The 16,000-nt window shown below is 45.9% G+C and overlaps 1 protein-coding gene and 1 long non-coding RNA gene across 10 annotated transcripts in view; both read right to left on the reverse strand.

Moving 5' to 3' along the window:
* Nucleotides 1-1,485, reverse strand: part of NEB (nebulin) — a 96,529-nt gene extending 95,044 nt beyond the window's left edge. For all 9 annotated transcript variants that reach the window (XM_039379016.1, XM_039379013.1, XM_039379011.1 and 6 more), the window contains exons 1-2: nucleotides 872-1,485; nucleotides 177-221 (exon numbers count right to left, since the gene is read on the reverse strand). In XM_039379016.1, coding sequence (XP_039234950.1) covers nucleotides 177-221; nucleotides 872-997 — 171 coding nt within the window. In that variant the 5' untranslated portion in view covers nucleotides 998-1,485. The remainder of the gene's footprint in view (nucleotides 1-176; nucleotides 222-871) is intronic.
* Nucleotides 1,486-7,772: 6,287 nt separating this feature from the next.
* Nucleotides 7,773-14,431, reverse strand: LOC113994675. The gene is made up of 3 exons (XR_005562692.1): nucleotides 13,869-14,431; nucleotides 9,201-9,254; nucleotides 7,773-8,011 (listed from the first exon to the last, which is right to left on the reverse strand). It is a non-coding gene; the product is annotated as an uncharacterized LOC113994675 (long non-coding RNA).
* Nucleotides 14,432-16,000: the final 1,569 nt, after the last annotated feature.

The following is a 16,000-nucleotide window of genomic DNA, read 5'->3' on the forward strand; positions in this document are numbered from 1 at the left end:
GGTCCTCTAGATCATCCCACAGCAGAGGAAATAAATATTAAACAGCAACTCTTCGGTGCTATTTGTGAGTTTAATGTGAAAAAGTAAACCTCAGAATACAAAAAGGCTACTAATTTAGAGTTACACATTAATTACATGCATATAGACGCTATACGAATAATGACAGGGACCTTTACCTCATGTGGCTCACCCTCCTCAACAACTGTTTCTTCAATGTAGTACTATTAAAAAAAAAGAGGAAAAAAATCATTGTTAGGTCAGATTAGCAAATTGTAGCTTCTGTGAAGCTGTTTTAAAACCACACTTCTGGAGGAACAGGGCTGCAGTTCACAGGTACTGATGGAGTAATTCTGAATATCCGTTCATTTTTTGCATTAATGATTGGATTTTTTCCATACATTCCTCAACTAATCATCGTCCAAGTAATTAATGAAGGATGTTATCTAATTTTACCCACAAGAGGGAAGGCAATGATGACCACAGTAAAAGAATCAGCATTTAAACCCAAGCATTTTCCAGTTGTTTGGTGATGCTCTGAGGGGGCTGTAGCAGGTTTCTCTAAGCCTGTCCTCGGAGTTGTTCCTACCTACAGATCCTTGAAGGACACCAGTAATTACTGGCTGCCAGTTATGCTTTGTCCTACTGATCTCAACTCTGAGCCTGCTAATTTTCCACCCACTTTATTGTCCTCTATTTACTCCACGTCTCATGAATCTGGTGATACAAAGAGGTCTCCCTGAAGCAGTCGAGATACACAACCTTCACTGCTCTCCCCTTGTCCACAGCAGCTGTGAACTCATTATAAACACTAATGAGATGGGTCAGCCACTGTTTTGCCCTTGATAACTCAACGTTTACTGCTCCTCACGACCTTCATGTCTTTCATGTGTTTAGAAATAGCTTCCCAAACGATTTTCTCCACGGCCTTCCCAAAGAATGAAGTGAGGTTGACCAGCCTATAGTTCCCTGGATCTTCCTCCTTGCCTTTCTTGAACATCAAGTTGAAGGAATGGAGTTTGTAATGTTTTAAGTCTTTATGTTCCTCCCAAGTGTCCTGATCCTGCTTCCACCTTCAGTATATTTCTTTTTTTTTGTGATTTTGCTCACTCCGGAGCTCCGTCTTCCTCCACACCAGCCTCCTGCTGTGTTTGACTTCTGCACTTCGGATTGAACCATGTGCTCTGAGAAAATCGTTCTAGAAGATCGCTCAACTCCCCTGGGCCCCACAGGATCTTCCCTGAACAGCCCCAAATGTGTCCTTCTGAAGTCTGGGATTGTAATTCTGTTTATCTTCCTCACTGTTCTCCGAATCTTCAACTTCACGAGTCCTGTGGTCACAGTAGCCATGGCTGCCCCTGACCTTGGCATCTTCCACCACTTCTTGCTTGGTTGTGAGTAGCAGGTTCCACGGAACATCTCTCCTAGTTGGGAAACGGAGCTGGGGAAGGGGCTGGAGCAGCAGGAGGGGCTGAGGGAGCTGGGGGGGCTCGGCCTGGAGAAAAGGAGACTCAGGGGGGACCTTCTGGCTCTGCAACTCCCTGACAGGAGGGGGGAGCAAGATGGAGGTTGGCTCTTCTCCCAGAGAACAGTGGACAGCACTAGAGGAAACAGCCTCTGGTTGTGCCAGGGGACGTTTAGATTGGATTTTGGGAAACACTGGGGTGGACTTGATGACCTTGGAGGTGTTTTCCAGCGTTAACAACTCCGCAATTCTCCATCCTTACGCTCGCCCTCCATCACCCCTGAAGGGAGCCCCGAGCCGCCATTTCCAGCGCGGCCGCGCGATGGCGCCGTCGGGCGTTAAATGGCGGCCGCGCTGAGGGGGCCGCGCGCCGATCGGGCCTTCGCCCTCAGACATCTCCGCCCTCAAACGTCCCCGCTCGCTGCCAGTTGAGGGGAAAAAAGCATTTACGGACATTGCCCCACCCGCTGTAGTAACCGGCATGGATTGTATCCATGAGGTGCCGAACTGCTAGAAAGGAGAAAATGTAAAACATGGAGTTCATGTTTGGAAACCTCCTCGGCGATACCTGCTCAGGGTCACTTGCCAGAAACTGCGGCAGCAAAAAGCCCTTTGAATCGAGACCTAAAAAAATTCTCATTGAAATTTAAGCCCTTTCGCCAGAGCTGTTCCTCAAAGTTAGTTGATGCGACCGGCTCGTACCTCCCAACCTGTGATATATTGGGTTGTTTGGGGGCGATTTCTGCTCTCTTGCCCAGACGTGCTGGGCCCACCTTCCAAAAACTTTCCGCAAACCTTCCACTTCACCTTCCACCAAACCTTCTGCAAACTTTCTAAAAAACCTTCTACCAAACCTTCTGCAAAATCTTCCACCAAACCTTCTGCAAAATCTTCCACCAAACCTTCTGCAAAATCTTCCACCAAACCTTCTGCAAAATCTTCCACCAAACCTTCTGCAAAATCTTCCACCAAACCTTCTGCAAAATCTTCCACCAAACCTTCTGCAAAATCTTCCACAACACCTTCTGCAAAATCTTCCACCAAACCTTCTGCAAAATCTTCCACCAAACCTTCTGCAAAATCTTCCACCAAACCTTCCACAACACTTTCCACAATCCTTCCACAACACCTTAAGTAACTCAGCAGCGAAAGTTTGTGTCATTCCCATCACAAAATGGCTACGATGTCAAGTACGGGTTAGTAATGCCCGAGAAATTAAAAAAATAGTATCTTAAAATGCTTGGCGTTGCCTCAGCTACTCAATATTCAACAACCATCTTCCAATTCTTTCAGAAGATTAATTTCTGATACAACTCTTGGAGGTTTAAAATCATGAATTTATATAAAAGTGGGCTTTTAGTTAAGAAAACTCTGGAAAGGTTTAATCTGCCTTAAAATTGCACCAAATGCTGTTGTTCCTCTTTTATGTAACTTCTCACCAGGAGTACCCTGAGGGAAGCTACTAAGGCAGTGCCACCTTGGTCTGTCTGAGGGATGCGGTTGCAGCAAGGTGGTCACTGAAAATAAAAAACAAAGGATGAAACGGGGCTGTGTGGACAGAAAGCCCAACATAACATAATTCCAGCTGGAATAAATAAACTTTGACAGCAAATAAATACCTATTACTGAGAGCACACAGCGCTCAGGAAGCACGAAGGCAATTATAAGTGCTAATAGGAAATTTAATGAAAGCTGGTGTTTTGTAACCAGGTGGTACAATGCCTTTAAATGGACTTTATGAGTGGTAACTCTTTATTTTCCAAAACACATTTAACTAATCCATTTGGCTTTACTTCATTCACTGTTTGAAATTTTTAAAGTCTGCAGCCAGGGCTCAGTGCCCTCGCATCACCTAAAATCAACAGCTTACCGAACACAGCGTGGTGACAATGGGTTGTGAGGTGTCTGCATTTATACTCTTCTTCTTTTCCTCAAACACAGCAATTTGCTACAATAATTTATGTATTTAATGGCACATAAGTTAATTTCAGAATAGCAATAATGCAACAGGTAAGACCACTCTGTTGACCTCATGGACTGTTTCAATAGCAAAGTCATCGCTCCGGTGGCATTTGCTCATAATCCTAACCTGTAAATTCCCCAGTTCCTGGGGATTCTTTTAATTGAACTCTCAGTTTAAATGACATCTTGGCAAATTAATCCCTGATGGAACTCCACAGGCAAAGAATCAAGGAACCACAGAATGGTTTGGATTGGAAGGGACCTTTAAGCCCATCTTGTTCCAACCCTGACACCTTCCACTATCCAGGTTGCTCCAAACTCCATCCAGCCTGGCCTTGGACACTTCCAGGGATCCAGGGGCAGCCACAGCTTCTCTGCCCAACCTGACCCAGGGCCTCCCCACCCTCCCAGGGAAGAATTGTCCCCCAGTATCCCATCTATCCCTGCCCTCTGGCAGTGGGAAGCCATTCCCCTGGTCCTGCCACTTAAATCTGGCTCCATCTCTGCAACTTCTAAGGCTGAACCTGGTCGTGGTCCCTCGGTGGCACAAACCTCCTGCCTTTCTGCATTGCAGTGGGCACAGGGGCAAGGCTAGGAAGGGGCTTCCAAAGTCATCCTCTCCAGCATGGATTGGGTGACAGAGGGCAAGCCAGCAGGGAGAAGAGATGGCCCAGTGCATCTATAATTAAGCAGAAGAGTAATGAGGAAACCTTGTGCTGTGGGTGTAGGAGGGTTACAGTCCTTATATAAACTCAGAAACTATGGCAGGAACCAGCAGACTTTGCTCCGCTGAGAGCAACTGTTGTTGTTTGTTGTGGGTTCTTTACTGATTAAGCCATTTAATAGATATCTAATCATCCCCTAATCTTCAGAGAGCAAACAACCACCTATGCTCCTGAGCAGAGTCTCATTAAAGTGATTAATATATTCATTCACAAGGCAGGAAACAATTATTTCTACTCTTAGGATTTTCTTCTTACCTCCACAACTTCCTCGTATTCTTCTTCCTCCATTCTGAAGGTTTTCTTCTGTCTCTCCCCCACTCACTGGTCATGCAGCAAATAAAAATATGAATAAACAAGATTAGCCCAAAAGTACCATGAAAAGTGACAAATCAAGCTCATAAAGCACCTGGGGTCATGGTTAGTAACTAGTCAGATCCTAAATAAAGCTGGGATCTGGCACTACTTTGATTATTATGGAAAAACATGGGATTAAGTTTCAAATATACTGATATAAGTTACAATTTTGGACAAATACTTCATTCCAATAGTTGTAACAGCAATATTAGAATCCGACGAAAATAAAAAAGGAAGAGATTTCTTGAAGTATGATTTGGGTTCTTTATTACACCGGAATTATATGAAGCATTTTTCTTTTCTCTGTGACTGTTCTCTCCTCTTTCGTTATATTATTCAAGCTCCTGTTTGAATGGGAGCTTTATCTGTATATTCTGTGATATTCATTCATAAGTGAAAGCCTAATGTAGAAAAATATAATAAATATTTTTTTAAGCATCTTTTGGTTAATGAGGCAATTTCTGTCTTCCCAGCATTAGCCTATATTGATTCTCTGGGAGGGTTTTTTTTTAAGCTCTTGTGGCTTTTTTCTCTCTGTTTCTTCAGACCTGGAAAAGATGAAATTCCACAGAGTTGGCTGAATTACAAAGCACAGATTACTGTCAAAAATTAATTAACACACTGATTTTGCTGCGAGGCAGAGCTACAATTTTCCACCGGAGCCTGCAGCCCTGTTTCTAATGCTGGGAGGGGATGAGGCTTTGGAACAGCTGCTCCTGAGTCCAGGGATATTTGCCGTGTAAGCTAATCCTGCCAACTGCCCGTTGAGTTTAGCTGGTTACACTGCAATTCCTTCTGAGGCAAGGGAAGTCGAGTAACCCAGGTTAAATATAGGAACATGGAATACTGTCCCTTTTTAGTTTCCAGTGAGGTGAGAAAAATTGCCAAAAAGTTAATTTGTTGAACCAGATCATTAACTATTAAAATAAATCAAGAATAACTCCATTAATGGGCGGCAAGTTGTGTGAAAAAGTAGGCCAAAGTGAGTGATTAAAGCCAAGAAGTGGGGGTTGCATATAAGGATATAAACTAGAAAAACTGTCACAGTTATAACCTTCAGTTACACTCCCAAACACGATTCCAGGTGCTTTCCTCCTCCTGCAGTCTGCAGCTGGTTCTCCAGGCAGAAGACTTGTCTTCCATGGGCAAGGCATGACAACTACTCCCAAAAAACTACCAACTGGGGAAGCAGCTCAAGGTCCTGCTCTAAGGACAAGAAGTCAAACACAATTAAAATGTTCTTACCAGCAACATCCAGCAAATATCCTTTGGAGCAAAGCCTCTCCAGCCTTCCCTCCTGAGCAGCAGTGGGAGAGAGCGAGCGGGTGCAGCGGCTCCCGAGGACACGTGTGGCCAGCACGGCCAATCCGGCTCCAGCCCGCTCCAGTTTCAGCCCTAAATATACTTGGTGACCCCGGAGCAGCCACCTGTTCCCAGCAGCGTGGATGGAAAGGGAGCTGAGCACCTCGGTGCTCCTGAGGAAACCAAAACACACCAGAGTCTGGCCTGGCTTCTCCAGGTCTCTGCTGAAATGGACCCCCCAGCAGACCAAGGGAACACTCCAATGGAAAAAACACAGGTGTTTTCTTCCTTCAGAGTTGATAAGAACAAGGAATATGAATTTATTTCATTCCTGTATTGTACCTGAATCAGAACTGTCCCAATTCAAGAATCCCTGAACTTCAGAGCAAGGAATCTGGGCTGAGAACTAAATTTTCAGTATAAATACATCTTTAATTCTACCCTGTAAGTTCACCTTTGTCAACTCGATGCAAATCACCTGTCAATATTTTTATCACTTACAAAATGTTTCATAGCTGAAGACACGGACCCAGGAACACGGGAAAAGTGCTACTTGCATGGAAAAACCTGCAAGGAACCCAACGAACAGTCAAACTCACAGAATCCCAGAACATGCGGAGTTGGAAGGGACCCACAAGGATCATCCAGTCCAACTCCTGGCCCTGCACAGGACAGACCCAAGAGTCCCACCCTGTGCCCCAGAGGATCAGCCAAACCCTCCTGGAGCTCTGGCAGCCTTGGGGCTGTGCCCACTGCCCTGGGGAGCCTGGGCAGTGCCAACCACCCTCTGGGGGAAGAACCTTTGGCTGAGATCCAACCTGACCCTGCCCTGGCACAGCTCCAGCCATTCCCTGCGTGCTGTCCCTGGTCCCCCAGAGCAGAGCTCAGTCCCTGCCCCTCCTCTGCCCCTGCCCAGGCATTTGGAACTGCACTGAGGTCTCCCCTCAGTCTCTTCTCCAGCTGAACACTCCAAGTGCCCTCAGTGTCATAGAATCATAAAATCAGATGGGTTGGAAGGGACCCCTGAGATCATCAAGTCCAACCCTTGATCCACTACCACTGTGGTTCCCAGCCCATGGCACTGATGCCACATCCAGTCTTGTCTTAAAAACCTCCAGGGACGGAGAATCCACCATCTCCCTGGGCAGCCCATTCCAATGGCTGAGCACCCTCTCTGTAAAGAATTTCTGTCCTCACACAGCTTCAAATCAAGGCCCTTCCCCATCCTCCTTGCCTGCTTTGGACACTCTATTGGCTCAATACCTTCCTTACAACACTGTGTCCCCCCACACTGCCCCAACACTGCAGGTGAGGCCGCCCCAGGGCAGAGCAGAGCGGGACAATCCCCTCCCTCACCCAGTGGTGTCCCCCAGGACACGGATGTCCCTCTTGGCTGCCAGGCACTACTGACTCATGGCCAACCTGCCAACGACCAAACACCTGGTGAGGAAGACTAAGAATAGTTGATAAACAGGTTGAGTGACAGGGGAGCGACCCTGGTGCACAGAGTAGTTTGGAAGGTCAGGAATGACGTGATGGATGGAACAGAACCGGGGTGATGATAAGAGAAGTGGCCTCTTGGGTCACCCAGTGGACTGACAGTATAAGACTGGCTTTGGTTCTTTAAGGAGGTGCATTTCAAAGCCAGTATCAACAATGACCCCTTTCCAAATACTAGGTCACATAATTCAATAAATAACTGTATGGGGCCCTTGGGAGGCATTTTCTTTTCCCTTAACTCTTTCCAGAAGTTCATATTTATATCCAGGTGAAATATCATCTCTCATTCCCTACTGCCAAGTATTTAATGCTCTGCACAGAGCTGCAGACCCTTCCCTTCCTCCATAGGCTCTTAATTACTCCACATTTTGCTTTCCTAGGCAACCCTTCCCCTTTTTATCTGATTTCTGTTTATTTAAAGGTTTCTTACATCTTTTGAAGATGTCCAGAAATTAATACATGTTGGTGGAGTCTCTCGAGGGCGCTGTCAGCTTGACCTGCTGCTCTCTGACCCAAATCCCCTGGGTGTGCATTCCAGAAATAACTCCCAGGCTCAATTTTTCTCCGAAGTGCTGCTTCTCAGTTAATTGGATGCAAAAAGTGACATCTTCATTAGCAAAACAAACCTTCATGGAGCGAAGGGCCAATTTTTCTTCTTGAACATGTAATTCATTACTGCCATTTCCAGCTCAAATCGTGGAAGTTCCTGCAATAAATTTATCCCTCAGTTACTGGAGCATCACCTTCAGCCTATTTTACACTGCTGGTTGATAAATCTTACTTAGAAAGACACTGAACAAGGCCAAAATTATGTGCAGGATGCCAGCACTCCTCTTCCTGCCACTGAAACGGAGCTGGTTTTGGTGTGAAACACGGCAGATCTTCAGCAGCACAGTCCAGGGCTGGAAAAGAGCATGGAATAACCCACCAGAATTACAGATGGGCTTAAGAACCGACAGCATTATTAGGGAAATTAAAAGTTGGGATGAATATAAGATTTTTGTTCTGATGTCTGAAAACAAAGAGGGGAGCAAGGTGCTCTTGGGTCACTTGAGGCTGCCAGAAAATCTTGAAACTGGAAAAGCCATCAAACCAAACCCAAACTACACTTTCTGTGGTTTCTGCTCAAGTCCACAATTGGCATTTATAGGTGAAAAATTTAGTGTTCACTTGCTCTATCTACATATAACACATCCTGATCAATGGATCTTTGCACACCTACCTATATATAAGTTATTTTTATATTTATATATATATAACACACCTGAGGACATGCACATGTATGTTTACATATGTCTATACATTGGTCTGCACTGCAGAAATAAACTATTAATGCTCATTAATACATTTCATATCATTCACTTTCAGGACTAAGTGAAACATCATAATTGAAATATCATAAATATCATAATTGAAATATGTTGCAAGTGTTGCATGGGGAAGGAGAATCCCAGAATCCCTGAGGTTGGAAAAGCCCTCCCAGCCCATGGATCCCCCCTGTGCCCAATGCCCACTTGTCCCCCAGCCCAGAGCACTGAGTGTCACGTTCAGTCCTTCCTTGGACAGTTCCAGGGGTGGGGTCTCCACCACCCCAAATGTGTATGAGGTAAAGGGAATGCTAATGGTTAATAACGTTCCTTTCATTTATTTTCTTTTTAAGTTGCTTTGTTGTGGAAATTTGTGTCTGACTCAGATTTCACATCACTGTTGGATGGAACGTTCACAGAACCATAAAATCATTCAGGCTGGAAAAGACCTCCAGGATCATCAAGTCCAACCTTTGTCTCTGCTCTGAGAATAGGAACTTGGCTTTCTGGGGGACAAATGTTCCCAAATAATTAGGAAAACTTTGCTGTAGGTGAGAACGTGGCAGCTCTGATCCAGGTTAAACTCACCAGGCCAGACTTTATCCACGCTCCACGAATATCCACGTGCTCAGCAGTTCCGAGCTGAAAAGACAGAAAGCTGCAGGATGACTAAGGCAGAGGGAGATGCTGCTTTGCATTTCAATCACCCTCAGTTTGAAAGCAGAAAATATTTTCTTGTGCTTGAGTCATTTAAATCTTGAGTTCGGTCAGTCCTCCTTATCCAGCAGTAACCTCTCAAGGCGTGGTGGATCAACAGCCTGGCATCACAGGTGCTACATTTAACCTCCTGAGGTAACCACCTGGGCTTAACAAGCATTTTAGCATTGAAAAAGGACATTTAAATACGTATTTGTGTCACTGTGTCTATTTTTAACCCACCATCAGTAAGTTCCTTCTCCTTCTTTTTGCCATTCCCAACTGCGAGGCTTCGCTGCCCGTTTTGGTCTCACGGATAGAAACACTGTGGGGAGTATTTTTACCAAAAAAGGCATATTTGCCAAAAAAATATACAGTGAGAGGGCTTGGTTAGACAGTGCAAGGGGTTGTCTTTGAATTAAATATACATATACATGTATATATTTCCCTGAGTCGTCCCTTTACAGCTGGATGGACGTTGAGCCAGTCTTTTTTATTCTGAATCAAACCAGGCCTTGTCAGGGATTGGGCCTTGGTTTATGAAGGAAAAGGGTTTTTTAGGAGAAGATAAAAGCTGAATTCCACTTTTTACTTCAGTGCTCCTTATCCTCTTTCTCAAAGTATTAATAGAAAGCATTAGATCATAACAAATAATAATCTTGGAGGCAACACCATCAAAATGCTGCGATTAAATCACCTACATGTCTTATTTTCAGGTCTATTTTTTGACCCTGACATGTTGATATGGGGTGAGTAGCAGCACAAGGTAGTAGCTGCATGGTGTGTAAACCAACCACTTACTGTCCTGCCTTGAGTCAAAAAGACTGTGCTGGAAGAGGAGGATTAAAGGAATATTGGTATGAAACCAAAATTCATTTCATGCTTCTTCCCCATGTTTCTGGACAGAGAAGGAACTGTCGCCTCACTCATCAAATTATTTGGGTTATATAGATTATAGGACTGAAGATTTTAGTATGGAAAGTGTTCAACCAGGATATTTCAAAGACTGAATCCTCGAGAGAGGATTCCAAGGAGGGGAAAAAGAAATCCAAACAAACCCAAACTGAAAAGAATAGGAACGAGATGCCAAATATTTGTGAATTTTTTTTCACGATGAGATATGATTGAGCAAAGAGAAATCTCATGAAGAAATGCACCTCAACCTGACTCCAGCTAGCTGTAGAAACTTAAAAATGAGGTTAATATTTAAATATTAAAATCCCAGTAAAAGATCCCCTATATTGACACAAGATATTCAGTGTGGCCATCGGCACGAAGGGTCGTTCCCCTCACATGACAGATCTGTCACAGCCTCCCCTGTGCTTTACTTAGGTCCTTTGAGAATCCCAAAAGAAAATATTTACCATCAGGATGATGTCAAACAGCCTTATTTATCTCCCCCACTAATGTTCCCAGGACAGCAGCAGGGGTTTGACACAGGCACTGGGCAGAACAGGAGATACACCAAAGGAAGGGTCCTCAAGAATTCAAAGCCAGCTCTGATTGTCTCGATCCAAATTCCTAATGGGACCTGATGTGGGAAGCTGAGATACAGCACCCAGCTCTCATCTGCAACTCAAAATCTTCAGGTTTTGGAACAATAATTGAAGTTAGTAGAAACTAGGAAAGGAAGGTGAAGTTCTTCTCAAATCTTTTCTCCTTCCTGCTGTTTATAAGATAAATAAACCTTCATATTTTTAGAACATGCCTCGACTTTCCAAACCTACAAGTTTCCCCAGACCTGCATCCTTCTCCCTGAACTCAGTTGAGCCTTGCAGTGAATTTGGAGCAGTTGTTTTTTTATGGATCTGAGCTGAAACAATTTATTGGGAAACCAGAAGCCACTCCAAGTTCCTTTCTATTCCAGACCACCCTCAGGGCACTTCATAAGTGCTCACATTTCTAACAAAGCTTGGCAGCAGGGAGGTCTCACGTGGCATTGTACAGCTCTGCCAACTTTCCACATCACCCCAACAAAGGGATGGATTAACACAGCTGTAACATGGAGCCATTCCCTGCTGTAAATCCTCTGGGATGAAGGGACAGGGCTGAACATTCCCTTTGAAACCACGATCAGTGCATCACCTTAATTCTGCAACCAGCTCTGCTGCCTTTTTCCGTTCAAAAACTGCCCTGATGTTGCTGAAGAATATTCATGCCCCAGGTGAGAACAGGGGGAAGAAATCAAATCTTCACTACTTAGCCCTCCATGCCTTTTTTCTCCAAGGACCTGCTTTTTCCCAAAAGGGAAGAGAATAACAGAATCCCAGAATTGTTAGGGGTGGAAGGGGGGCCACCCAGTCTAACCTCCTGCCAAGACAGGGTCACCTGGAGCAGGTGACACAGGAACACACCCAAGTGGGTCCAGTTTCCAGGCTCCACATCTTCCCTGGGCAGCTGTTCCAGGGCTCTGCCACCCTCATGGAAAGAAGTTCTTCCTCCTGCAGAGGTGGAATTTATTGTGGTTTAGTTTATGGCCACTGCTCCTCGTCCTGTCACTGGGCACCACTGAAAAGTCTGGCATTCCCCTCTAGGCACCCCTTGGAGTTATTTATATGCCTTGATGAGATCCCCTCTCAGTCCTCCCTTCTCCAGACTGACCAGGCCCAGCTCCCTCAGTCTCTCCTCATCACAGAGATGCTCCAGACCCTCATCATCTCCGTGGCCTCTGCTGGACCCTCCCCCTGCCTTTCTTGTCCTGAGGAGCCCAGAACAAACTCTGGATAGGAATTGAGTGATTGAGGTAACGCTCCCTTTCACTTTGCTTGGGCAAAAGAAGAAAAGAACTATCAGTTTTCCCCCTTCCAAGGGTTTTCAAATTACTGCAGGGTTTAATTGAGGAGCTTCTAGTAAAATGGCCTCATGCTCTGCCTCTGGACCCCTCTGGCTTCCCTGTAGTTCCTGCAGTCAGGGGAAAAGCAAACGTGCAATTCCTGACTGACACCAGCTTGTCCAAAGATCACAAAAGCTGCTGTAAAAGCAGGTCAGGATTTAGATCAAGAATCTACTCAAGGAATCCCAGAATAACTAAATCTTCCCACCAACATACAGTTCCTGCACCGTTGGCCCTCTCATCCTGCAGGATGCCAAACAGTGGACTAAAGTTCCCATGCCCAGATTTTGGTGTCACAGCCCTTAACTGCAACCTGGGTCTGAGACTTTTTTTTTTTTTTGAAATTTCTTTTACTCTGCCCATTTAAAAGGAACATATTTCTGTGAAAGGTTCCAACTGTAAAACCGGGGTGGACATTGCAACGTGCTCCACATTCCAGCCTTGCATGGCTGGAGTGGTGTCTCATATCCTGAAATACCACCTGCACCAGCCCATGAAATATTAAGGCTCCCCTCTAGCTGTGGCCAGGAATACCTCGCGGCAGCAGTTCCCAGGGGCAGAATGCTCCGAGAAAGGTCACTGACACAGCACAAAGGGCACCGACACAGCGGCCACCGGGAGCAATTCTCCTCGGCACTATTATTAACAGCCCCGAGCAGCCCTCAGGAATCTGCCGCTGCTCCCACGGCCCCAGACAATGAGAGGACCTGCTGCTGAAGGCAATTAAGGGACATTTAATGGCAATAAAGGGACGCTTAATGACAATGGGGAATGATACCATCACAAATAACATCCCCAGTCTCCTTTGCCATCGCGCCGTGCTGTCCTAGGAGCAACATCCTCAGTGGTGTGACCTGCAGGAGCTCAGGAGACTTCTGCAAACTGAAGTGATCCCACCAGTGGCATGAACAGGGATCTTACCTGGATAACTCACCCCAAGGACTCCTGGAGCCCCTCTGCTCTGGAGCCAGGCTGGGAGAGCTGGGGGGGTTCCTCTGGAGAAGAGAAGGCTCCAGGGAGAGCTGAGAGCCCCTTGCAGGGCCTGAAGGGGCTCCAGGAGAGCTGGAGAGGGACTGGGGACAAGGGATGGAGGGACAGGACACAGGGAATGGCTTCCCACTGCCAGAGGGCAGGGACAGATGGGATATTGGGAAGGAATTGCTGGCTGGGAGGGTGGGGAGGCCCTGGCCCAGGTTGGGCAGAGAAGCTGTGGCTGCCCCTGGATCCTTGGAAGTGTCCAAGGCCAGGCTGGACGGGGCTTGGAGCAACCTGAGCTGGTGGAAGGTGTCCCTGCCCATGGCAGAGATGCCCCCAAGCCCCCCAGTCCCTCCCCACTCCCACACGGGCTCAGTCTCACACACAGATCTCTCCACATTTTCCCATTCCTCTGTCAAAAATGACTCAGGCTTTTAATGCACCTTTTCTCTGAAATAGGGGATCAAGGAGGAAGAAACTTTACTCACATTAAATAGTTTTAGTTTCAGAGAGTCTGGCAGACTTTCAGCTCGTTTCTTTTGAAAACAATTCCAGGGGAGGCTGAACTCCTGGTGACTTCATGGGGCTTTTTATAAAGCGACTTAATGAGGGTGGAGGGACAGAAACAGCTGCAGAGTCACCCTGGCTGTGGCAGAGATGCCCTGAGCCTTCAGCAAGGCCACCCCCCCCCCATGTCTCCCGGGGAAGATGCTCATGGAACACGCCGGTTTTCAGGGAAGGAGACAACTTACCTTCAATTTGGGAACGTCTCGTGACAGATCCTGATCATGTTCTCAGCCTGTGCTCCTTTGTGTTGGCTTAATTAATAATTAATAATTCCCTTCCCAATCTGAACATTCGGCGCTGATCGGGTTCCACCAGGTTGAAACACTTTCCGTGCTGGAAATTCCCCGTCACGAACATCTTTGCCGAAAAGTCCAATTGAAGATCAGTGAAGATCAAAAAACTCTCGCGCAGAAGCCTTGTTGATCCACAGGTTTCTGAGCAACAAATGTTTTTGTTCGTCCCATTTGTTTGGCTTTGTTTTGCAAAGCAAGTAAATCGTTTTCAGGTGGGAAAGGGAGTCGTTCCCCTGATGAAACCGGCTGTGGAAAAACAGCCCATGGAAAAACAGCAGAAAAGGTGGCAGTGGCGGGTTCGCTGAGGAAGGACTGTTGTTAAAAAGCAGAAACAACACAGACTAAGGCAAGACTAGCGACAGGCTGTCCTAGGCAGTCCAGGCACCACGGAAAACCCCGTGGAATCGCTGGGAATGTCTGAGCTAAAAGCTCATCCTGAGACAAAAATTAACTTTAAGGGGTTACTGGTCTGCCCAGCAGATCATTAAATTAGTCCCTCACGGTGATTTGCGCTAAGAGGGGTTTTTAGCAGCACGTTCAGCTGCTGGGTTAGAGGAGAGATGATGGCTGCAAAAACAGGAGTGGCACAGGAGGGACTGGACAGGGATAAGCCCCCTTCCCATGGGTGGAACAAGAGGATCTTTAAGGTCCCTTCCAACCCAAACCATTCTGGGATTCCACGACCTCTGTTTTAGGAACACAGAGCCAGCTGAAATCCATTGAGCTCCAGCTCTACAGCAAAACCCAGGAGCTTTTAAAATCAGCTGCAAAAGCTCCAGCACGAGCAGGATCTCAGCCCAAATACTGAACAGAAAAGCCAAAATCCTGACTCCAGTAGTGCCCTTGACCCGGGCTCCTCCTTCCATCCACAAGAACCTCTGCTGGTCCCAGTTTGCCACTGCTGGTTTCAGCTGGGAACGTTGCAGGCTAAGAAATAAGATGTTGCCATAAAAAGGCCACAGGGCTTCCATCCCCCTGACAGATCCCAGAGCTGACTGAGCCCCTTGGATACAGCAAAATTCCCGGGGATAAAGAGCTTTTAGTGTGAAGTATTTGGTGATAAAAAGGAAGATCCTGCCCCCATCTGGCCTCCCTGAAGGGAGCAGGAGCTTCATATCCTGAGGTGGAGGGGACTCAGGAGGATCATCGAGTCCAACCGTGGGTCAAGGTAAATAATGACAGGATTCAACAGGACAAGGCCCTCCCTCTTCAACATTTACACTGAATCTTTATATATATATATATATATAAAATTAGTTTAAATTTAGTGTAAAAGAAAGTTTAGTTTTCATTGTCCCCAGAGATCTGCATCTCTTTGCACGACCCCAAGAGTTGCCTACATATATGTACACATACACATATTTATATTTGAAGGAGAAAAAAAACCTTCCAGTTCTGAAGAATGAAGGCAAAAAGCAAATAACAAGAATTAACTCTATTGACTATTGCCAATGTTGTCGACCATTCTGTAGTTTTGCATCTAATTCGACCTCATATTAAAATAAACCCATATTCAGGGAGAATAAATAAATGCAGAGTGTGCAACTAGAGAGTAACAGCATAACCTGTCATTTAAAAAGTGATAAACAGGATCAAGAAAGCGCTGGATTAATTAAAGAAACAACAATGAGGGAGAACACAGCAGTCTGACTTACACAGTGGAGAAAAAAAAAGCCAAAAGGCAAAGTTTTGTGTTAAAAAGTCCCTTTACAGTTCCATGCTCCACAGGTAAAAGCCTAAGGAATGCCCAGTTCAGAGGAACCCTGAGCTAAACCAGACAAAAATAATGGGTGATGGTGGTGGCTTCTTTTTGAACCACCTTGCATTTTACTGGAGTCAAAGGGAAACTAAGGGCAGTTCTCAGGAAAGTTGTGGCAAAGCCCAGGAATAACCGAGTTCCGAGGAAAAGGAACATTCCTTCACCCACCAGCAAAGACATCCCAGGAGAACCATGGAATCCCAGAGCGGGGGGTGGGGGGGTTGGGAGGGATCTTAAAGCTCATCCAGGTCCATGTAATCTTTAA

The sequence above is a fragment of the Pipra filicauda genome, unplaced genomic scaffold (assembly GCF_003945595.2).
Source record: "Pipra filicauda isolate LSUMZ 115617 unplaced genomic scaffold, ASM394559v2 scaffold152_size1767362_pilon, whole genome shotgun sequence".
NCBI lineage: Eukaryota > Metazoa > Chordata > Aves > Passeriformes > Pipridae > Pipra > Pipra filicauda.